The following is a 24,216-nucleotide window of genomic DNA, read 5'->3' as shown; positions in this document are numbered from 1 at the left end:
TTTCCACAGAGGCTTCTAATCATAATATAGAGAAGTATAGTATTCAAAAAGTTCAAAACTGCTCTCTTAGACTGTTATATGGACCTGGATGTAAAACTCACGTTTCACCATAAGTTAGCTCTGTTATTCTATTACAAAATCATTCAATGTGCGATACCGCCCTATCTGTACCACAAAATTAGATTTCGGACGGATGTGCACAATTTGAATCTCCATAGATCTACCACAGCATCGAAAAGAGCACTTAAAAAGGTCCTTCTTATATCAAATTATAATTATTAATCAATATGTCTCTTTAATAGTTTAAAAATTGCCTTTTCGGAAACAAAATTTTGGGCTGTAACAATATCTGGCTGTGCCAGATGTATGGTTTTTTTGGCCCTTTGGTGCCAAATTTAATTAGGGTTATAATGTTGTAAATTTGTTGTTATTAATTAATTAGTTAATTTAGCTCATTTGGGGGTTTCTTCTGAGTATATAGCCGTTTTTAAATTAGGCATGCATTTAGGATAATTATAACTTAAAAATTTATTTAAATTTCGGAAAGGTGTCACTTTCATCTGGTGGCAGATATGGGGTTTTTGTTTTTTCGTCTTTTCGCCCCATCGAGATTCATATGTGCATAATTAACACTCAATAATTTTGCAATTATCAGACAAATGACAGCGATGAATTATTATTATCCAATTCCGATCTAATTACACTGAAATGGTGACTGATTCTAATTGTTGCGAACCGCTGGCTTTGTTACCTCCGTTCGGTGTCGTTAAGCGCCCTTGAAGCACCGCCGACACACACGCCAAAGCGTATCAGATATCCACCGAATAGTTTTGTCCCTGTGACCTACCAGGAATGCCTTTTTGTTGGTCTACCGAATGATTTCAGGCATGTAATCGATATCCAGGCACTTAGTGTGCGGATTCGTATCGTTCTGCTGATGCGAGGGAGTCGGCGTGCGTAGCACAGGGTCGGACTGCCGCATGGACCGCTTATACAGGGTCACCCCATTGATAGATTATTATAATTCTTTAATAATCGCAAATATCTTAATATCCCTAGCTCAAAGTATTAAAATGTATTCTTTGATACTTTCGTGTTTTTAAATTTTGTTTTAGAATGTTAATACGTACCCATTGACCTCAAAATATCGGGAAAAATAACGATTTCATTGTATGAACGAAAGAGTATATTATTGAAATGTGACTGAATCGGTTTTAACTGGGTTTTCTTATTTCATTCAGAAAGAACCAATAACATATCAGCTAAACATCAGTACCGCTTTATGTCAATTTCTAAAACGTATCTAGAAATTCTTAATTATTTTGTCGCAATAAATGATTTAAGCTGATTACCTTATAAATTTCTATTTCTATGATCAAACTAAAAAAAAATGACCCGTTTTGTGTTTTAAGTTTACACTGAATTCCGGTTCAATAACTTTGGCCTGTAAAATCTAACAAATTTTTGACTTTGCGTTGAAAATTATTTTTAAACAGTTAAAAGTTGACTTCGGGAGTACTCAACATAGTAGGCCTAAATTTATTTTACGCTGGTTTTAGCTTCGCCGTATTTTTTTACTGTGGTTTTTCCAAAAAAATATCATCTTTTTTTTTCACGCTGTATCTACGTAAAGGTATCGATTTAAAATAAAACAAAGTAGATCGTTTTTTGGCATATATATGCGCTACTTTTCTTCCATTTAAGCGACGTTGTATCTCTTACGATTTCCAATATCCCCATGATCATACAACATCAGATCAGATAAAAATTCCTTCTCAATAACTTTTGTTTTTAAAATTGAACGAATGTTTGAATTTGAATTCAAAATTATTTTCAAACAGGATCTTGCAAATTCAGAAATTCAATATGGCGTGCATAAGGAAAACGAAACTTGACTTCGGCCGTACGCAACATAGTAGGCCTACATTTTTTTTATAAAGTCATTTTTAGCATCGCCATATTGTTTTACCCATATATTGTGGTTTATCAAAAATTGACATTTTCCTTTTTCAAGCTGTATCTACGTAAGGGTATCGATTTACAACAAAAAAAAAGCTAGATCATACATATGGCATCAAATACATACCCTACTTTTCTTCATCATACAAATTCGCATCAGATAAAGATTATATATTTTTTCATGAACACATGCACCGCACATTTCTTATATAATATGTCCTATACCCACATCCAATAGTTTTTGAGATAAAATAATATTCTAGAATTGTTTCTTAATAACTAACAGTGACGATTACAATTTACACATTTAGCAACACTTACATTCTTTTCATTATAAAACGCCTTATTCTGAAAGAGAAAACAATGAATTTTGGAAACGTGTGTTAAAGCAAAAATAAGGGCTAAAATGGCTCAAAGCGAACTACCTGTAATTAGCCCTTGAATCGACGTTCCAGACAAGAAAGAAACTTTTCATCGAATCTATGAAAAGTTTCGACAAACATCCAGCCTAGCTAGAAAAAAGGGAACACTGGAAAGATAGCGATTAAAGGACTTTAACAAAAATTGCAATCGCAATATTTCTATAACAAAAATATCGGAAAGCATGAAAGGAGAGTTAATTGATCAAAAAAATATATTGTACGAGAAGATTCAAACCACTCTCAAAAAAGCACGATAAAACGCATTCAAAATTAGGCTTACCAAAAAATTATGCCTAGGTATCGAAAAAAAAGGGTTTAGTTTTGCCATACAATATTGGAAATAATCAATAGAAATTATACTTATTTAAAAAGTATTTTTTGGAAAGGAAAACTGGAAATTGCTGCAAGCAAAGACGTCAAAACTGTAAGTGTGTGGTGTACGCTAGGTCCTCATTTCTTTAAACGATAACGGTTATCGAAATTTCCTTCGGAACGAATTAGAAAACTATACGGACGAGCTCCCAATGAATTGGAACAATCAAATGGCCACCCAACAATCCTGATCTGATGCCGATGGATTGAACGCATTTTTATGGGCAACTCTGAAAGATCGTGTAAACGAAGTACCATCGAAAACAGAGAGCATCCAAAAAAACTGATTAGGACAGAAGTTCGAATTCTAAGTGGAGAATATTCCCAATGTATCCCTGCCGCTTTAGAAAGATTACCAAGAACATACATCAGATGTACTGAAGGAAACAATTCCATTTGGAAACCTGAATAGCTACATAGTAGAATATTTTTTAAAGTTTTTAAATTTCGAAAACTAGTGAATTTAGGTATAGGATACTGGTATTACGACATAATAATATACCAAATGTTTTCTTCTTACTGGCTGGGCCCAATACTTGTTGAAATTCTTGTATAGTTTCAATGAAAGTGAGCCAATTTATCCCTCTAATTTGGTTAGCGATACAAAAAGCACAGTTTTGCTAAATCTGTAACTGTCACTGTCAAGTATAAACAAACATTTTGCTTTTTGATGACGACCTACTCACAGCCGCCTAAGATATGAATCAAAAACTCTTCTATAGCTTTTATCTGTGTGTATATCTTGCATATAGATTACTATTTTTTGAATCACTTTTAGATTTGACGCTTTTTTCTCAAACGTTAAAAAAAAGTCGAAAATGATCACGTACATCATCTAATAGTGGACACCCTGTATTAAATGGGATTTTTAAAAATGCTTAATACAAATTTTTCATTTAAGCAGTTAATTCTTCCATACCATCAAAAAAAATATTTAAAAAACAATATAAAGTCCGGCCCTGGAGACGCTCAAAGTACACGTGTGTCAACGTGAGAGGTCGCTTTGGTAACCGGATAGCGACGCCGTGTCTCAGGCTCGTCGAAACGTATTAAGGATAATAACACGATACGCCACCCCACGGGGCTCCGGGGGGCTCAATATTATTGCTCGAATTGTAAATCGTAACTCGAGACGTCATTCTTTTCCGATCGGGTTTTATTAACCGGAGAAATAGGGCCACTTTGATATACGGTAACCGTGTAAACAGGATTCCGGACGAGATGAAGGAAGGAGTGACGAATGTATACATAGATTGCGTTTTATTCGAATTAATTGTTTTAATTAATTCGCCAGGCTCGGATTAACGTCCGGCATACTTAGTTACAAGAATTTAATCGCTATAGATGTATCGAACTGTAGCTGTCATTCATTTATCGTGTAATAACGACTTGAAAAAAATTTTAATTTGAAGAATATTGCTTATAAAACTAAGGTTACGCTATTAAAAGAACCACAGTTTACAAAAAAATAAATTCGTAGGTCTACGGGGTGTTGCTTTAAGCAGAATCACAAATCCTCAAAATTGTTATTCTTTTTTTGAGGAGATTTTATAAAACTTCTGGATTCTTTCTGCGTCGGTTTTTGTTGACTCGAACTAGCTAACGTTTCGCCAATCATCCTGTTGACTTCTTCAGAGCTTGACTGAAACTGACTCGCATTTTGCTCTGTATTGTTTGAGGGGGGTGGAGCTAAATGAAGGGCATAAACATCGTCTCGGATGACTGATTCCCATATTGGTGACAGATAGAGACCTGAGTCGCGGTTAAGATTATTTGGTTGCTTATACATTTCTATAGACTCTCAAATTTTCCGTTGGTAGAAGAATTGATTACATGCAAGAGTTTTAGTGTTATTATTTATTACTGCCGATGCCTAGTTGATATTTTTCGTCCGGTCTCTCCAATGTATTCTTTACAGTTTTACGGCTCTATGAACAAGAGATTTGATAACCGATGATGTTTGGGCCGGATGGTCATGTGTCATGTGGGTAGGTTTTCTGTAAACACAATGACCCAATGTTGACTGGTGATAGTGGAGAACCCGTTTGTTCAAAAATTTTACCGTTATAAGAAAAATATATTCCAGACAACCATTTTTCAATTAAGGTGAGAGAAGATAGATATTTTACTAGAGAATATGTTGCAGAACCAATTATGTTGACAATAGGTCGAAGGGGTAATCCTTGTTTGTGAATCCTTGGGAATCCGTAGAGACGAAGTATTTTAGAGTCATGAGGGCTGATATATTTTTTCACGGAGTCTGATAGAGAAGAAGCCTTAATGATAGATTTAAGGATGAGTTCCATAGATAACGTAGGATCTTTTTTAAGTTGACCATTTGATCCGTCTATAAGAATATCTTGAATCTTTTCCTGATCTTCATTTGTGTTCATGACCACCGTAGCATTTCGTTTATCTGCTTTTAAGATTACGATGTCGGGATTATATTTTAGATTAGGGCAATGCGTTCAGGTTTTGCAATATTACATTTACGGAGTTTTGATATTTTAAGGATTTAGTTTGTTTAGGATATACTCGACATTTGAAATGATTTCCTCTTTTGGGATAATACGGCGCATAATGACAACATTGGGTCATTGTGTTTACAGAAAACCTACGCACACAGACCGATACCTTAATGCATGGACACATCACCATCCGGCCCAAAAATCATCGGTTGTCAACTCTTTTGTTTACAGAGCCATAAAACTATCTCAGTCCGAGTTATTGAAACCAGAATTAATAAATATATAAAATGAAATTAAAATAAATAAAATACTTAACAAACAAATTATTTCTATTTTAAAAAATAATTTAATTTTGAAATATATTATTTACTAACGCCTAAATGGACAGAAATAACGGCGTCTAGAGTCACAATCGATAAAAAAAATCATAAATCATATTAGATACCAACAAAAGAAAACAAACTTTTTTATGTTGCCGTTATATTTGCATCAAAGTTCACTTTCATGTGCGCAAAGAATAAGAAATGATGGTTCGTATGTCAGACTTGTCTTTCGTCTTTTAAAGGTTATTTTTCCAGGACTTTTTTGTGTCTATAATGAAACATAAAAATCAAAAAATCGCAACTAAATCATTTGCCGTTATATTTTCAAATACCGGATCGGTATAAACTTATCTGGTACCCCCATCGCAGGAAGTCGAACCGGTATCAAAACAAGAGAGGAACAAAGGCCCCATTCAGGTGTGTTTATCGACGATTCGTGCAGAACGCCGGGTGAGGGAGGACAGGCTTGTATTGTATTCTAAACGCCGCCCGTAAAACCCCTGAATGTAAACAAAATCGAAATGATAAATCGCGTTTTATGATTTTTCGATTTATTTACCGACCGCGAATGAAAAGCCGATTTAAAAAAAGAGCGGTGATGCTGGCAGCGATACAGGGTGTTTGCGGAAATGTTTGTAAAAAGTATATAGTGGAATAAAAATCATTAGTGAGGTTATTGTACCCGCGAAATGGGAAATTACGAGTTATGTAATATCGAAAAAACTGCGGAAATTCAAAAAAATTACTTGATGATAATTTCCAATTTTTTTATCCATGTTTTCTTTCGACCTTAGATAAAAAAATTGCGTTTTTTTGTATTGAAATTTTCAGTAAGCGACAAACTTTTTATTGAATTTTCGTACTCCCGTTTTTGAAGACAATTGTTTTTTTTTAACCGGAGCGCTGGTCCATTAATAGACATGTTGCGATTTCTCTGAATTTTGAACCGCTTAAGGAAAGCGATATTTTGAAAATTTGATTTTCTGATTTTCTTTGTCGTTATATTGGAGCTTGAATAACTTTAGATTTTGTCCCAAGTTTCCCAAATTATTGCAACAGCACAATGAGAAACTTGATAAAAAAATAAAAAAGCTGCTATGGACTATATCCAATATGTCGCTATTTCCGTTCCGTTTCCGTTGGTTAAATTAAATTAATTAAATTATTTAAACTAAATAAATTAATTAAATTAGTTATATTAATTAAAATGATTAAATTAAATTAAATATATTACATCAAATCAAATCGAATAAAAGAAAATAGAAATAGAACAGAAACGGATATGTACATTTATAGCTTAAGTGTTCAAATTTACGCCTAGAGAAGCTCCTCTAGCAGCTGCTATAGCAGATTTTTTGCTCCACAGTTCAAACCATCTACAATTTTCTTCTTCGCTTTTACACTGAACACTTTACGGTTCTTTGTTCAAAAAGTAAGGTGATTTTTTTGTAATTGGGCGGGCTATCATTCGATAGTTGGTATTTTTTTTGTTATGTTGGTACACATGTCCCTAACGTATGTCCACGGTTTCAGTCATTTTGCATATCTACTCTCTTTTTGTGAGAGAGAAGGGTGTTTTGTTTTCTCGGCGATTTTCTGCTGCATAAAATTTTGTGTAAAAAATGAAATACAGTGCTGCAAAATAATTGAAATGTTGATATATGTAGAATCTACTTTGAGCAAAAAAAATTTTTATGAGAGGTACAAGCTGCTCCAATATGGCCGAGAAGATGCCTCAGTACGTCAATAACTGATGAAACCGTTATATTCACGTACCATGCAATTTTTTCCGAAGTTTTGTTCATGAAACGTGTAGGAGCAAAATTTGTTTCACAACCATTTAATTTTGAACAAAATGACGTTAATGATGATCCTGATACGCTCAAAAAAGTCATAACTGGTGACGAATCGTGGGCCACAAGGTCGTACGGTCAATAAAGAGTGTTACCTTGGAGTTATGTTTCGTTTGAGAAGCAATGCGAAAGAAATATTCGAAATTGTGGGAAAACATTTTATGGATTTTGCATCGCAATAATTCACCTGCTCACTCAATGTTGCTTGTGGCAAACTTTTTGGCCTCAGCCATCATATTCACCGGATTTGGTCCCCTGCGACTGTTTTCTGTTCCCAAAACTCAAGAAATCCATGAAAGCACGAAGGTTTGGAACGATTGAAGAGATAAAGAAGAAATCCCTGTAAGAACTCAAGGCTATACCAGAAGTTCTTCGAGAATCGGAAAAACCGTTGGCACAAGTGTATTATATCTGGACGCGATTACTTTAAAGGGGACACCATAATTTTGATAAATAAATAAATACTTTTTGATATAACTTAAAAGTATCCTTACTTTTTGAACACAGCTCGTATACTTGTTAAATTTATATGGAGATTAAACGATACTTCCGATTTCAACCAAATCAATCTCTTTTATGCGTAGTTACTGTGGTTCACCACTTTCAGTTTGTCGCAACATCTAAAGGAGAGTCAAGGAATGTTACTATTCCGTGTAGGGTACCCCAAGGCTCAATATTAGAGCATCTCCTTTTTAATATCTATACATGCAGTTGGAATAGTAATTTCCAGGGCTTCAAGATTTATTCCTACGCTTATGATACCCAAATATAAATTTTCCAGCAACCTATGGAAATTATAGACAAGGATATTCAAGCGCGTTGAAGAGTTTTTAGACTCGCATCAACTCGAAATAAATGCTATCAAATCTTACTTTATATTATTTGTTCAATATAAGGAGGTAACTAGACCTCACTTTCGAATTACCACACAATTTGGGACTAAACCTTGATAGTGTTTATCCCAGTCGTCACCTTTTAATAACTAACCGCTGGTACTTTCTCATTTTAATTATGCAGATGGAGTCCTGCTTGAGCAGGTAGACAATATTACGTACCTGGGCTCTAAAATAAACAACTGAGGTATGAGCCAAGAAATCAAAATTCGTATAGAAAAGCTAGAGCTGCTTTTTTCCGAATGAAGAAAGTGCTAGAAAGTGCAGAAACCTGAACATCGAACTTAGGTTGAGGCTTACAAGTTGTTACATATTCTCGACTGTGCTCTATGGGATGGAAAACTGGACGCTGATGAAAATACTGCGGAAAAGACTACAACAGACTACTACTACTAAATTGATTAAGACCAAAAAACTAGAATATTTTTCTCATGGAGTGCGACATCCTGAGCCCTATAATGCTCTCCACTTAATTATGCAGGGCAAGATAGAAGGAAGAATAAGGCGAGGTCGCAGACAATGTCATGGCTTCAAAGTTGACGGGAATGGTTACATATGTCAAGTACAGCCTTATTTAGAGCTGCCGGGAATAAAGTTTTTATAGCCAATATGATAGCCAATGTTCGATGACGGACACGGCACATGAAGAAGACGAAGAAGATTCGCATTATGGTCCTTGTTGGGATCAAGAAAATATAACCATAAACAGAGAGTACAGTGTCAAGCGATGTTATCGCATATCGTATAAACTCCATTAAGCAAATTTTCGATATATGGAGAAACGTAGACAGTATAGACAAAATATAATTTTAAATGCCTGCCATTCATATCTTTTGGGAAAAACAAAATACCGAACTGATGTCCACACTTTGAATCATCGATATAGGGGACTTATTTCCCGCATCACAGAGCATTGTTTGAAAGATCGGTTTCCTACTGTGTCTGGAAACGGTATACTGCTGTTCCCAACAACTGATTTTCTACTCCCGTCTGTAAAATACCTAATTACACACCGATCGAGCGTGCGGAAAGCGTCAGTTTCCTTTCCCACGAATCCGAGCCACTTCGGACATTTCCGGGATTTTACCGCACGCATTTGGGAGCAATCGGATGTTTTCGGAGATACTCCCCACGCTTTGAATTTTGACGTTTGTCAATTCTGGCGGTCATGTCAGTGAATGTGTTCGTGTTGTTTTGCGAAAATGTACCAAAAAAACTAACGGTCGTAGAAAAAGTATAGTATGCAACCCGTTCGGTAAACTTTTTACGTCACTTGTTTATTAAACACTCGCTCCGCTGCGCTCCGCTCGTGTCAAATAAGCTCGTGAGTCAAATGCCATTTACCGCACTTGTTCCACAATATACTATTATCACATTATTATCATTTTGTTCGTTATGCCCGATATGTCGTTACCGCAATACAGTATTCGGTTTAAGTTACTGAAAATCTTAAAATTGAGTCCACTACACGAGAGAAACTTACTTGCGAATCGAGGATCCGCCGCTGAACTCTGGTACCATCCGGACGAGTAATGGGGGGCGAGTCCGATGTTCTCCGACACCGGACAGTACTGGCCACCGCCGAACTGTCCCATGACGGGGTAACCTCCATTCATGCTGCAGCCGCTTCCGCTTCCGGTTGGACCGATAGCTCCCGGAGAATTAATACTACTGCCACTCGAAGTGGATCTGCAACGACAAACATAATATCGGTAATACGAGATAACTTATTATGCACATGTTAGTATTAAATAAAATTTTGTTAAATTTGCAAAAAATTGTAATTTATTTAATTTTTAAAATGCATTGAGAAATTAATGCGTACGAGGGCAGCGCCAAAATTTCCCGGCCTGAATATGAAATAAACAAAGTAAAGTAACAATTTTTTATTATTTTTCAGTATGATCCCCCTTAACTTCAATACACTTATTACATCTCTTTATTAACAACTCAATCCTTTTAAAAAATATTCTTTCGGTTTGTCTGCGAAATAAGCTAAAACAGCCTATTTTAACTCAACTGCGTCGTTAAACCGTCGTCCACGTAAGTCCTTTTTCAAATATCCAAACAAATAATAGTCGCTGGGGGCAATATCTGGACTATAGGGAGGAGGATCTATCCGTTGGAACCCATACTCTAAAATAGCAGCTTGTGCAACAACAGCAGTATGGACAGGTGCGTCATCGTGCAAAAGACGCACGCCTCTGGTCAGTTTTCCTCGACGTTTTACACGTATGCAGTCTCGCAATTTATGTAATAATGTTGCGTAATATTTACCATTGACAGTGGTATTAATTTCTTTAAAATCTATCAAAAAAATTCCTTCACAATCCCAAAAGATCGTGGCCATCACCTTTTTTGTTGACTGGCAGACTCTGAATTTTCTTGGAGGTGCTTCACCCTTACGACGCCACTTCATTGATTCTTTTTTCGATAGAGGATCATAATAGAGAACCATAGTTTCGTCTCTCGTCATAATAGTTTCTATCACAGGCTTCGGTTCCAACCCACAAAAAAAACAACCGCGCACACTCGACACGGCGTTGTTTTCGAATAGCCGAAAGGTTTTTAGGAACCCATCTTGCACTAACCTAAATGATCATGCAGGATTCGACGAACACTTGTATCAGAAAGCTTAGAGTAATTTCTGAGATTTCCTTGACCTTTAAGCGTCGATCACTCAATACCACCTCTTCCACAATCGCAACAATATCTTCCGTTATGACCTCCATTGGTCGACCAGTTCTTGAATCATCTTCAAGGGACTCTTGCCCCATTCGAAAACGTTTTGCCTATTCTTTCACTACAGAATTCGAAGGAGTACTTTGGCCGTACTTTTCTTCTTTTGTCAAAAACTTTATGACTGCTCTATACTCAGTTTGCGTTATTTGCGACATTTTTCGGACACGTCTTGTTTAAAATGCTGTCAATAAAAAACTGTTTGACGCAAGAGTTCATTTTTTTTTTCGCAGCCTACTAAGATATATATTTAAAAGAAGACAAATGTTTATCGTGATACTGGAACTGCATCTATGTCGGGCCAGGAAATTTTGGCGCTAACCTCGTATATGCAGTGTGTGCGCGAATCGAGGGTGCAACAGGAAAAAATTATTTCATTTTAAATAGACGACAAAATGTCGGTCTTTAATAACAGCTCTGCTTGTTGAGAAAATGTGTTCTGTATAACAGTTCTCTCTTAAGGTATTTTCTATTTGATTGCACATCTGATTGGAAATATTTATGTAGTAAATTAGTTTTCTCAACAAGCTGAACTTTTAATGAAGAATGACTTTCCATCGTATAATAACAAATAAATACCAAGTACAATAACAAATAAATACAAGTGCTGTAAACGGCATTTGACTCACGAGTTTATTTGACACGAGCTAAGCGAGTGTTTAATAAACGAGTGAATTAAAAAGTTTACCGAATGTATTGCATTGCAAATCATCGATAATTTTAGCTGTGAGAGCAATTGGGCACACGTTTTTATTAACCTTTATGATTTATGATAATCGCCGCATGCAATTTTCAGAGTAAAAGGTACCTAAATACAATTTTACTATGACCGCAATGATTTATTTAAAATAATTGACAACTTTTAAACAAACACATTTATGATAGGTTTTGCTCTTTGATTAATTAAATTGCAACTGAATCTTTTAAGTTGAGTCACTGTAAATATTATCAGATGTATTTTAAAAACATTTTAATGTAAACAAATCGTAATTATTCTCTGTCGAGGAAAATTCTTTCTCCACGGAAACGCTTTGCCGGCCTTTTTCTACTCCCGCCAATAAAATGCCTAATTACATTACATTACCGATCTAGTTTCGTTTCCCACTTCGCACGAGTTTGCGAGCAATCGGATGTTTTCGGTGATTTTACCGCACGGTTTGAATTTTGACGTTTGCCATTCTGATGGTTATGTCAGCGCATGTATTCGTGTTGTTTTGCAAAAATGTACTCAAAAACTAATACACAGAAAAATGTTACGCAATATATCAGACAATTTAAATACTACGTGCTATAAGTTACAAATAAAATCTAGTGGGCTAGTCGGTAAGTAAAGTGACATTTATAATTTCAGTTTTCAACAGAAATTTTACATATCGTTCGCATGAACTTTAGTGGTTTTTACAGTACCAATTGTACCATTTTCAAACATCCCTGTATCAGTACAAACAAAACAAAATTGAAGGTTAGGACCTGCTTTTTCTTGCTCTTAAAAGCTCTATTCTTGTATGATTTTTCTTCCTATTACAGTTAAATAAACAACATAACGTTTTAAAGTTGTGATTATTGCATTGTTTATATGACATATCCAATAATACATCTCTCTCAGTCTAACGTACACAGTTAAAAGGACACAACAATAGCAGAACCGTTCAGAACGATAAACTAATAGGTTTAATGACAACTAGTAAATATTTTGCTTTAATGGTACGTAATTTAGTAATCCTATAATCTGTTATTATTTCTAATTTGTTAAATTGTGATTTTGTCGTGACGGTCGTAGAAAAAGTATATAGTATGCCACGCGTTTGGTAAACTCTGCATATTACTCGTTGATGTAAAATATCTAATTATACACCGATGTAGCTTGCGAAAGGCGTCACTTTCCCACGTGAGTTTCTTGTCCTGTGGAGCTGAGCTACTTCGGATGTTTTCGGAGATTTTATCGCAAGGCTTTTTGACGTTTGTCAATTCCGACGGTCATGTCAGTGAATGTATTAGTGATGTTATGAGTAAATTCAGTAAAATCATTCAGAAACCTGTGAAATCTTTGTGAAATCTGAAATCTTATATTTTCGTGTATACAGCATCAAACTCCTTAATTAAACGTATCGTCCTTATCATCTCGTGTTGAAGATAATAAGCAATAATCCAAAAAGGTGATTTATAGTATCCCTCGTATTATATCGTTGTAGTCGCCTTTCAGTATGGTAATACTGTAGATTTTTTTTTTCACTTAAAAGTGCAATTTTTGCAAACTAATAAAAAATTTATAACAATAATAATCAAAATAAATAAAAAAATCTTTTTTATGCGCATATCCGCAAAGAAAAATTGAAACAAAAAGCAGAAAATATCAAATAATGAAGATGAATATTAAGAACTCTGAAAGCTGAGTATCGGAGGTCGATCTGAATTATTATTAATATACAGGGTGTTCCATTTTAAATCAAAAATTTGATAGGGGCCATAGCGAAAAGAATCACCTTAAGCAATATGTTCACTTTTAGGTCCCGCGATAAGGTAGTTATATGAAAGTCGCTCTCCAGCATTGATTTTTATTTCCCTTTCGGATATTTTGTTAAAATGCATCATTCATTTTAATGAAAAATTTCGGAATATTTACGAATAATTGGGGATTCGGACTTGTCGGTGATCGTTTAAAGTCATCTGTCATCTATACCTACATTTCAATTTTGTTAATTTTGTGTATGCAAAATAATTTTTTTAATCAAATTTATACACATCTTCGTTTCTATTTACAAATCTTTTGGATTCCTCCTGCGCCGACTTTTTGGTTAAGTCGAACTTGCTGACGTTTCGCCAATCATCCTGTTGACTTCTTCAGAGCTTAGCTCAAGCTGACTCGCATTCTACTCTAGCCGCACCTAAGATTGTATGGTTGCTATCTAGGTTCCATATTAAATCCCTTTGCAGGGAAAACCGATAGTTTCGTACTTAATTCCTTTTATTTCAATTTTCAATGTTTCAATTTCAATTTTCAAATTTATGAACAAACGTAGGGGATAGCTATGGGTTCTATATTGTCACCAGTCAAGCGAATATGTTTATGGAAGTTTTTGAGAAGAAAGGTGGAAGGTCTAAAACCAAAATTATGAAACCGCTACGTTGATGATACTTTTGTTATTTAGCTTCATAGTCAAGAAACCCTTTTTCCTTCTTAGCCGTAACCCGAACATGCGTTTCCCCATTGCATTCTTCTTATATATTCTTACCAATAGAACATCAGACCTAACATTGGGTCATTGTGTTTACACCATCCGGTCTAAAAATCATCGGTTATCAACTCTCTTGTTAACTTAACCGTAAAACATACATACATCTGCTCTTCTCGCTAATAATTTCCACAGAGAGAGATATTAAGCGTTCTATCACAAAATACACTTCACCATAACCTCCCAAAGACAATGAGTCCGAAAGCAACCACGCACTTCTTTACATTCAAAACATCATCGACCACATATGAAAAGTTTTTAAGAAATATATAACGTTATAACTTTAGTACTTGTCCGAAGACTTCTCAACATCTTCTATTCGTCAAAGACAAAATTCCGTTTGAGATGCCGGGAGTTTGCAGAATTCCACGCATATACGGCGAAAAACATATTGAAGTGACAGGACGAAAAACATCCTCTAATCTCAAAAAATATGAAAGAATTGAACTGAGGTGGCTTTTACTAGATGAAAATCCATTTAACAAAATAAATAAGAACTAAAAGTTCAGATTTTCACGAAATTATATATTTTCACATGACAATTGTTTCGATGACACCGTGTCTTTATCAAATGTCATATTTACACACTACCTGCTCCTGTATATACCGAGAAACGACAATAAAACCTTAATTAATGTTGTTGTGTGAATTTAAGTTTAATAATGGAAAAATATTTAAATCTAATTGATCGTTAAGCAATACATTTGAATGTCTCATTTTGTTAATCTCCATGGCTTCCAATAAATTTAATTTTCTGCTTTTTGTGGCTGTATGTAAAATATCAAAATTGTCGTCAAAAATGTTTTTGTCTGTGACTATTGTTTTTAAACGCTCTTTTATGTTCGTTAACGCGTTTCTTGAAGGATCTACCTGTTTTTCCAATATAAATTTTAGGACAAGATCCGCATTTTAACCTGTAGACACCTGTAGATACAACATTAATTAAGGTTTTAATGTCTTTTTGATAAAGACACGGTGTTGTCGTAACAATTGTCATGTGAAAATATGTAATTTCGTGAAAATCTGAATATTTAGTTGTTATTTATTTTGAAATACGAAAGAGCCTTAAGACAGCAGCAGGTGCCGAACACAATCATGAAACCGAACCCGGAAAAATGCGGGAGTCCATGGACCATGGCAACCAAACAATTTTAACCGCGACTCATCAGCCACTCGAGACAATGTTCATCCTCCGCCCCCCTTTAACAAAATATAAGCAGGTGCAGAGTAGAATGTTTCAGTTAAGCTCTGAAGAAGCCAACATCATGATGGGCGAAACGTCGGCGTGTGGAAGTTTCTCTGAAAAATTTGCTTCGCTTTCAGGTCTAAGACCTATACCTACTAGCAGTTACCAGAAAAGTAAGTTAACTAGCAAAGCAATTAGGTACTTGCCTATATGGCGATGGAGGGTTGGCAGCTAACTCCAACTTCCTGTAGGATTCCTCAATAGGACTGAGTATGTCGGTGACGCTGAAAGGAGTGGAGTGGTGGAGTTGTTGCAGGTGACTAAGAGCCTGTTGGGCTTGACTGTTCTGGTGTAGGTGCTGTTTGGGGCTCAGGCTCATTGCCAGTTCGACGCCATTGAGCTCGGGCAGGAGCCCATGAAGCTCGGCGCCCCGGTCCACCGATACCACGGGACTTTCCCCGTAGTTGCCACCTGAAAAAAAGAGAAAAACTTTGCAGAGACCTCGACAACAACATCAGCAAAATTTTGAATGCAGGGTTATGACTGTTCCGGAAAGTCAAGCTTGGGAAAGTTTTGTATTGGTAGTCGAAAATTTCCTAGGTAAAGATAAAGCACCCAATTATGAAGAAATTGTGCAAAATATGCTGACAAATTTTCAGATTATAGGAGCAAATATGAGTATCAGGTTACACTATCTTCGCAATCATCTAGGTAAATTCCCAGATAATTTAGGGAATTATAGTGAAGAACAGGTAGAGCGGTTCCAAAAGAATGTAAAATTGATCGAAGAACGGTATCAGGGTTGCTGGGATTGTCACATGATGGCAGATTACTGCTGGTCTTTAAAAAGTGATTGTCCAAAGAAGAGTTATAGAAGAAAAACTAATAAAAGGCGTTTTATGGAAATATAGTATAAGTTTTTAACATTTTTTTCTCTATTTACTCCAATGTTTGTTAAACTTTTAAAATAAAACTAACATTTTCAACATTTTTTTAAATTAAAATGAAAATAAAGATTTTAACAAAATTGAAAATTAGTCTCACATCCAGAGCAACAAAACCACTGTATAACAATGTTATTAATTAACGAATAAAGCTCCCATACTATGTACAAATAATAAAATATGGTTTTGAAACAATAATAAATATATTTTTCATCCATCATATTCATACAATCCTCAATATCGAATTTAAACACAGCTTTATGCCGCTATTCTTCGTTTAAACGTTGTACTAATCAACTCAAATTGTTCGTGGAAGTGATTAAATAAATTAATAATAACAATTAAAATAAACTACGAATTAAATAAAACCTGTTCGTGATCAGGCCAAAACTGTAGTACTATCTACTTAGATTTTATACTTCGTGCACAATAATTTGCTGAGCTATTCGCCTCAATACTCTGCCTCTACAAAAGTGATTAAATAAAAAGAAATTGGCAATCAGAAATGTGAGATAGACGTACAAAAAGAAAGTTTTTTGTGTTTTTGAATCCTTACTTATCGTTGTTCGATTAGTACATTTATTTTAATTACTTTATTTTTTTTTTATTTAATTTAATTTTATTTAATATAACAACCGCTTTTTTGTGTTTTACAGTGAGGCTGGTAGTTTAATCCTTGATTAATACAAGGACCATGACATTTGTAATATAGCAACATTTTTAAAAATTAATTATAATAGCTGAAATTTAAACCTAACTTACAAGCACTAGTTTCACTTTCAGATAACTAAAACTAAACTAAAAATCAACCGAACCGCTGCCTCACGGTTTTTATATGATTTAAAACTAAAATGAAAGAAAATACATACACAGTATAAAAGTTGAAAATAACGTTTTTCAATACCAAATAAATATCGTTAATTAATTAGTTAAAAATTGCTGTAAAGTCTGTTCATAGATATAACAAAGTGACTAACTGATACGAATTAAGGAAAGACCCGGGAAAGCTGTAAGAATGAAATATGGCTGAACGGGTCCGTAGTTTGCTTAGAATTTAATTCTTTGGGGTTTTGTTATTATTTTTATTACCTACTTAAATTACTTAAAATTATTCACATAATATATCAGTATCACTATCGCTATCATCGCCTGTTCTAATTATTATTTGTTCTATATTATTTGCAATACGGATATACGATTGTTCTGCTTTTTTTATATGTTTAACAGAATTTGCCCAACTTTGTGGAGGGATGTTAAAAACTTCGGTTTCTATAAGTTTGAGGACATTGGAGTTAACACGGAGAAGAACATTGTTACGACGAATGGCAGATTTCAGTTGGTGAAAAACATGTTCAATGGGATTAAATATACAGTGGTAAATTTTTTGCATAATTATCACAGACGTACTCCTTTTGTAGGTTCAAGCTTTGTCGAAGCTCAATTAATTGCTTCTTGGTATAATCTTCGTGAAGATAAATGTCGTTATTGTATATGTAGTTTTGGATTGTTGCTTTTGTGTCGCATGAGGAAGGGATAACTTTGTCCATTACAATTACGCTATTAGGAGGAATGTTTGGAACTAGTTTGTTTTTAAACCAAGTTTCAAATAAATCAGCGGTGATGTCTTCAAGGTAATCCAGAGAAGAATCTTTAATATTTTTCGCAAACAGAGAAAGTCCATTTGGAATTCAACCATCTTCAGACGGAGCATGCAAAATAGTTATTCTTATACCTCTTTTTGATGGTGCGTGTCGAACCAGGTTTCATCCAAGTAAATAATTGGCATTTGTTGTTCTCTGTAAATCCTAATTTTTTCTAGATAATTCCAGTTGCCATTTCCAGTAAAACTTGCCTCTTGGCAATTTTTTAAAATCTAAAACCCATGTGCTGAGTACACTTAAATAAGGAGGTTCCGCCACATTTAACACCGGTTTCATCTTTTTCAAGCCTCCTAATTAAGATATCTAATATAGACACGCTTTGTTCCTCGTATAACAGGTAAATTTTAAGCCGTATTATATCTTGATCACTTTCATCTACACCCGAGAAAAAGTCAGCATCGCTTCTTTTTTTCCCTCGGTGAAATGGGATTATTCACAATTTTCCATACAGGTGATGTTGGAATTTTCGATGAACAGACCATAGCATTATGCGGAGCGTCGAAATATCAGAAAAAAAATGGTAATTTTCTCTAATCTTTATACAGCGTCGTGTGTATCGAACCATGTTTCATCAAGATAGGTTATGAATCTATTGTCTAATCTATATCTTTTAATTTCTTGGAGGTAATTAAATCCCCAAGTGCGTAACCTGTGTGATCCCATTACTACTTGTCTTTTGTCTAGTTTGCGGTACTTAAAGACAATATATTTTCCTTCTTTTGAAGTTTGAAAAACACTACACTTAGTTATATGTCCCAAACCGCAGACGAAGCCCAAAGCTATTTATTCGATTGTAATATTGTAAAATACGCTCTTAATTATTCCAACCTTTGTAACGGCCAGTTCGAATAAAACTTTATTTCGCTTACCGTGTAATAAATGTTTTTAAAATCGCTCTCCCGAATTTTGAACATTTAAGTGGCGCAGTCGGTAGGATTTTCTAAGTGCAGTAGTGGTGGACAATTAACCAGAAATCTTCTGGGAGTTTTTTGAAATCGCCAATCGAGGAAAGTTCGAAACTTGGACATCCGCTACGTGCATTTTCAAATCCTTCAGCACGCAGAACCAGCAGCAAGGGAAGCAGAACGACGGTCTACGAAGGTACAACCCGCATGAGACGAGTTGGAAAATTGAGCCGGAAAGGAGACGGAGAAATACGAAACTGAAACCAATGAAGATCAAAATGTTGACTCTTCTACTCGTAGCAGTTCTAACCGAACGAATAATAACGACAGACGTACAAGTTACCAAACTCGTAAATCCTATACTTCCAATCCAGATAGGTAACGCGAAGTTAATCTATAACAAACATACATTTATCCATTATGTAAATTTAAGCCAAATAATTAATCACGTAGAAAGCATAGAGGACGCATTTAAAATAATTAAAGATAAGTTTAATGTTGAAAATATAACTAATAATACTTCTTATTATGGACTAGCCGAAAATTTACTTCTAAGAACTGAATATTTAATACAAATTACGGTAGAAAAACTTGAAAATTTACATCCACATGTTCGTAAGGAACGAGGCTTAATTAACGCGGTTGGTAAAATAAATAAATAGCTATTTGGAACTCTCGACGCTGACGACGGAAATTATTATAAAGCAGCAATAAATACACTCGAGAAAAATCGAAATAATTTAGCAAAAGAACTAGAACTACAAAGGGCATAATTAATAATTATAATAAAACTATTGTGAAATTAAATGAAAATCAACGAAAACTACAAACTGGTTTAAAAACATTCCAAAATGTAGTATTAATGACAATTAACTCTTTACAAGACTATCTTAGTTTTCACGGGATCATTACGCAATTAAACTTAGATTGCCAAAATATTATAATGTTTCTAGATAATCTAGAAGACGCTATTATGTTTGCAAAAGTTAATGCGCTTCATAATAGTATTTTACCGATTTCTGATTTGAATAAAATGCTTAAATATTTAGCATCAATTTATAAACAAAATCAAATTCCCCAACTTAAAAACATTTTATCTTCTTATCAAATTTTGGGAACTCAGGTAAATTTTGTTGACTCGAAAGTGATCTTTGCAGTCCATGTACCAATTTTAAGATCCGAAACATATAATAATCCAAAATCAATTAATTTTTATATCCCAATACCTTTATATAGCACGAGCGGAAAAGAAGAAACAATTCACCGTAGAAACATGTCCCGTCATCGAAGAAATCTACTTTTGTAAAGAAGAAACTCATCCCCGAGATGTATGCGTGGAGAATTTATTTGACGACATCGGAATGGAAAACTGCCTAATTACGAAAATGAACCTGTCAGAGGCAATTATAGAACAAATCACTCAAAATTTAGTTCTTGTTTTGCCACAGAAGCCTGAAAAATTACTAACTAAGTGTAACACGGATCGATATATGCAAATCGAAGTACCAGTACCGATTAAGATACCAGTAAACTGTCAAATAGAAATTAATGAAGAAAAATTCTTCAACGACGTGAAAATCCAGTTCGGGAAACCGATATTTTTACCAAGAATCCAATTGACAGAAATGAAAGTAATGAAAATCCTGGATACCCCCAGTCTTTCAAAAATAAATATCGACGAGATATACCCGCTGAGAGACTTAGCAGAAAAAATAACTCCCACGGAACCAGTGGAAGAAGAAACGAATACGTTCCAAATAATTGTTATTGTTTTTGGAATAATCATGGTTCTAATTTTAGCTTTCATCATTAAGAAGCTCCTGTTCGGAAAGGCACGAGAATTGAAGAAAATCGCATCTAAAGAGGAAACCTGCCAGGGAGAAAATCTTGAAGTTTTTTCGAAAAAACACTCCGTTATTTTCGAAAGTTAAGGAGGGAGGAGTTATATGTCCCAAACCGCAGACGAAGCCCAAAGCTAAGCGAAGATAACGCATCGCTGACACCGCATCAAAAGCCCTATTTATTCGATTGTAATATTGTAAAATACGCTCTTAATTACTCCAACCTTTGTAACGGCCAGTTCGAATAAAACTTTATTTCGCTTTCCGTGTAATAAATGTTTTTAAAAACGCTCTCCCGAATTTTGAACATTTAAGCACATATTCCATTTTTTTTAATTCTCTACTATTAGTCATATCCCTTATCTTCAATATTGACGTTTTCGTAAGTAGACAGGTTTCTTTTAAAGCCTCTTGTTACTTGTTACGAAAAATCTATGAAATCGAATCGAAGCGTCGAAAAAAAACGTTTTCATTTTTTGTTTTTTCTCCATTCTCTGTTCTTTGTAGACACTCCATAAAAACGCGAATAACTTCCGAATGGTTTGAGTGAGGAAGGTGAAGTTTTGCTGCTTTTAAACTTGCCGCGAGACACATAAGCCCATAGGAAATGGCCGCGATTGGAAATTGGCATCTGTATTTTTTTGCGATTTTCGTCTGTTTTTCGTACACCGCTATGAAACACGATAAGTGTCCGAAATTCTCAGCAACCGAGATGAAAGTTTGCTCAAATATTGAGTTTAGTTCCGTAACGGAACCTATTGGAATTGGGGGACTGGGGGGTCGGGATGTATTTTTAAAAATTTGAAAATCCTATTTGCAAGGTGTCGACAAAATAAATCATTTCTCCAAAACGGTAAATACAACCGAAAAAATTCTTTATCGAAACGACGTGCAAGATCCGGACCAAACTCCTTTATTCTTTATGATTTTTCGAAAATGTACAGGGTGCGTCGGTAATTTGCAATTAACTGAAAACTGGGCTCACTTTAAAATGATAATTAACCATAACTAGAAGCCTGTGATTGTGTTGCCAGGTATTTAAGATTTTCATATATTGTACAGGGTGTTCGGGATATTCTGTGCTATATTCAAAAACGTCATAGGTGACTGAAATATGTAGCTATTGACTTTAAATTTGGCAAGGAAGTAAAAGTCGCTGGCCACTGTAGAAATTGAGCGCAATCAAATATCATTTGATTCTTTCATTATTTTGGCTTCCAGAAAAACCTGATTTTCTCAAACACTATTCAACTGATCGGATAAATTTTAGAACCAGGAAACGCGGGAGATCCAGGGCTATAACTTTTATTTCAGGCATTCTTTCGATTATATACAGGGTTTTTCAATTATAGACAAAAATCTAAATGACCGTGAAAATTGTACTTCTTGGAAATAAATTATTTACCGTAAATTAAAAACTCGTAAATAATATGGTTAATCGGTTCAAACACTGTTATAGGCCTCACGAGATATTTGAAAAAATCCATATGAAAATCACTATGCCTCGGGCTCAGTCTAGACGCGATGACGCCATTGACTATTACGGCGTACTGCACAGTTTCAAAAAAAAATATTTTCTCGAAAACCATTAACTCTATTGGAAAAATTCTTGGACCAGGAAACGTGGGAGGTCTAGGATTATAACCCCTATTTCGGAAAATTTTTGAATTATGTACAGGTTGTGTCACAGGGTAGGCAAAAATTTGTGTGTGTGCCAGTACAAATTTTTATATTAACCAAAGTTCGGCGAGAAGCGAAAAACGTTTTATATAGGGTGGATGCACAATAAAATTCCATCGATTGTGCGAAAGTTCCATAGCGGTCCGCAGGAGCACGATAGAAAAACAGTGCGTGCCTCTAAGACAAAAAGCCTTTAAAATACAAAGCTGAGTACTTTGATAATTATGCAAAAAATATAGGGCATACAGTTTTAAGGCCACCTTACCACTGTATATTTAATCCCATTGAACATGTTTGGCACCAACTGAAATCTGCCATTCGTCGTAACGATGTTTTCCCCGTGTTAACGCCAATGTCCTCAAACTAATAACAAAACCCCAAATAATTAAATTCTTAGCAAAGTACTGACCTGTTCGGCCATATTTCATTCTTAGAGGTTGCCCGGGTCTTTCCTTAATTCGTATCAGTTAGTCACTTTCTTACATTTACTAACATTTTTAAAGTTCTATTGTATTTTGTATTGTATTATATGCAAATACTAGTAAATTTTGATCATGATTTGAACTTCGCTTTGAATGGCACCAGTATACCCACGAAGTTATACCTAAGTATTAATATAAAGTACTTTGACTGAAGAGTAGATTTATTACACTGGTCAAAGGATACATTTGAACTAAACTACCTGTAGATAGTAGTACTCACAAAATAAATAATAGTCAGATCAGTAAAAAATCTTGACGATGCGATTTACCAAAAGGGGAGCCTGGAAATTCAGTTTTTTTTTTTTTTTGATACATGGCGAATAATTTTTGCGATGCGACGGGCCGTTCCAACAAATTTACCAAGCAAGTAGGTGGTGTGGGTACCTGCAGACATGGACTCCGGAACCGCCGAATAAAAACGGCCCTCAGCAAAAGCCACCGTGCGTTTTAATCCATCCAAAACACCCCCAAGGCACCAAACGGAACGCCAGCGTCGCAAGACCGACGAAAAAATATACGCACCCACTCGAGAACGAGAACCCGCGAGCACGCGCTACTCAGAACCCACTCGAACCGATATCCGAATTCAATAAACAAACTGACTAACTATATAAATAAATCAGGCGATCGGGCTATAGCACTCTTTATAGAGCACCCTTGATGTAAGACTCTTTAGCTGCGAAGAGCGCTTAACTCGCCTAAGCGTACTCTTAGAGTGCCCTCCAAGTGTACATGGCACTCACTGCGGCATTCTGGGTGCTGGAGATCGTAAATGGGCGGAGCTTAAGCCTCGTAGGCCAATGGAAACGCGATCGAAGGCGACCGGGCGGGGCCCGTAATGACAATCGATTCCCCCACTTAAAAACCGACGGATGTAAGGTCCGTTTTAGTCGGACGAAACGTTCAATGGGCAACCTTATCGCTTGCGTGAAGTAAGGTCGGTTTTCCGCGGTGCCCGTTCGTCCGGGGACGAAACCGGAGTCTCAGCTTGGTCCGCCGCTAGTGTGTTTTATGGTTTTATTGGGCACATTGATTCGAGCAGGCTGGAGCACCCTCCTCGGGATCCTATGAATCTTTTGATCGTAACGTGCATTTCTGTTTTACGGGGGGGTCTGAAGAGCGCGGAATATTTATCGCGAAAGTATAGTAGCCCGGTTAATTGAACCGTTTTTGGGCATTCGGCAACACTTATTTGAGCGTTTGACGGGCGCAGAGGCGCTTATGTTTGATGGTTGTGATTCTACATACGAAGAGT

The 24,216-nt window shown here is 35.5% G+C and overlaps 1 protein-coding gene across 1 annotated transcript in view; it reads right to left on the bottom strand.

The window, feature by feature from the left end:
* The window catches only part of LOC132704389 (homeobox protein Nkx-2.1-like), a 92,127-nt gene extending 73,798 nt beyond the window's left edge, over positions 1-18,329 (bottom strand). Inside the window, exons 1-3 of the mRNA XM_060674395.1 lie at positions 18,245-18,329; positions 15,655-15,919; positions 9,774-9,979 (exon numbers count right to left, since the gene is read on the bottom strand). Coding sequence (XP_060530378.1) covers positions 9,774-9,979; positions 15,655-15,919; positions 18,245-18,329 — 556 coding nt within the window. The remainder of the gene's footprint in view (positions 1-9,773; positions 9,980-15,654; positions 15,920-18,244) is intronic.
* Positions 18,330-24,216: the final 5,887 nt, after the last annotated feature.

Source organism: Cylas formicarius, unplaced genomic scaffold (assembly GCF_029955315.1).
Source record: "Cylas formicarius isolate icCylForm1 unplaced genomic scaffold, icCylForm1.1 PGA_scaffold_10__41_contigs__length_53128322, whole genome shotgun sequence".
Classification (NCBI taxonomy): Eukaryota; Metazoa; Arthropoda; class Insecta; order Coleoptera; family Brentidae; genus Cylas; species Cylas formicarius.
This window is presented reverse-complemented; position numbering and strand designations above follow the sequence as displayed.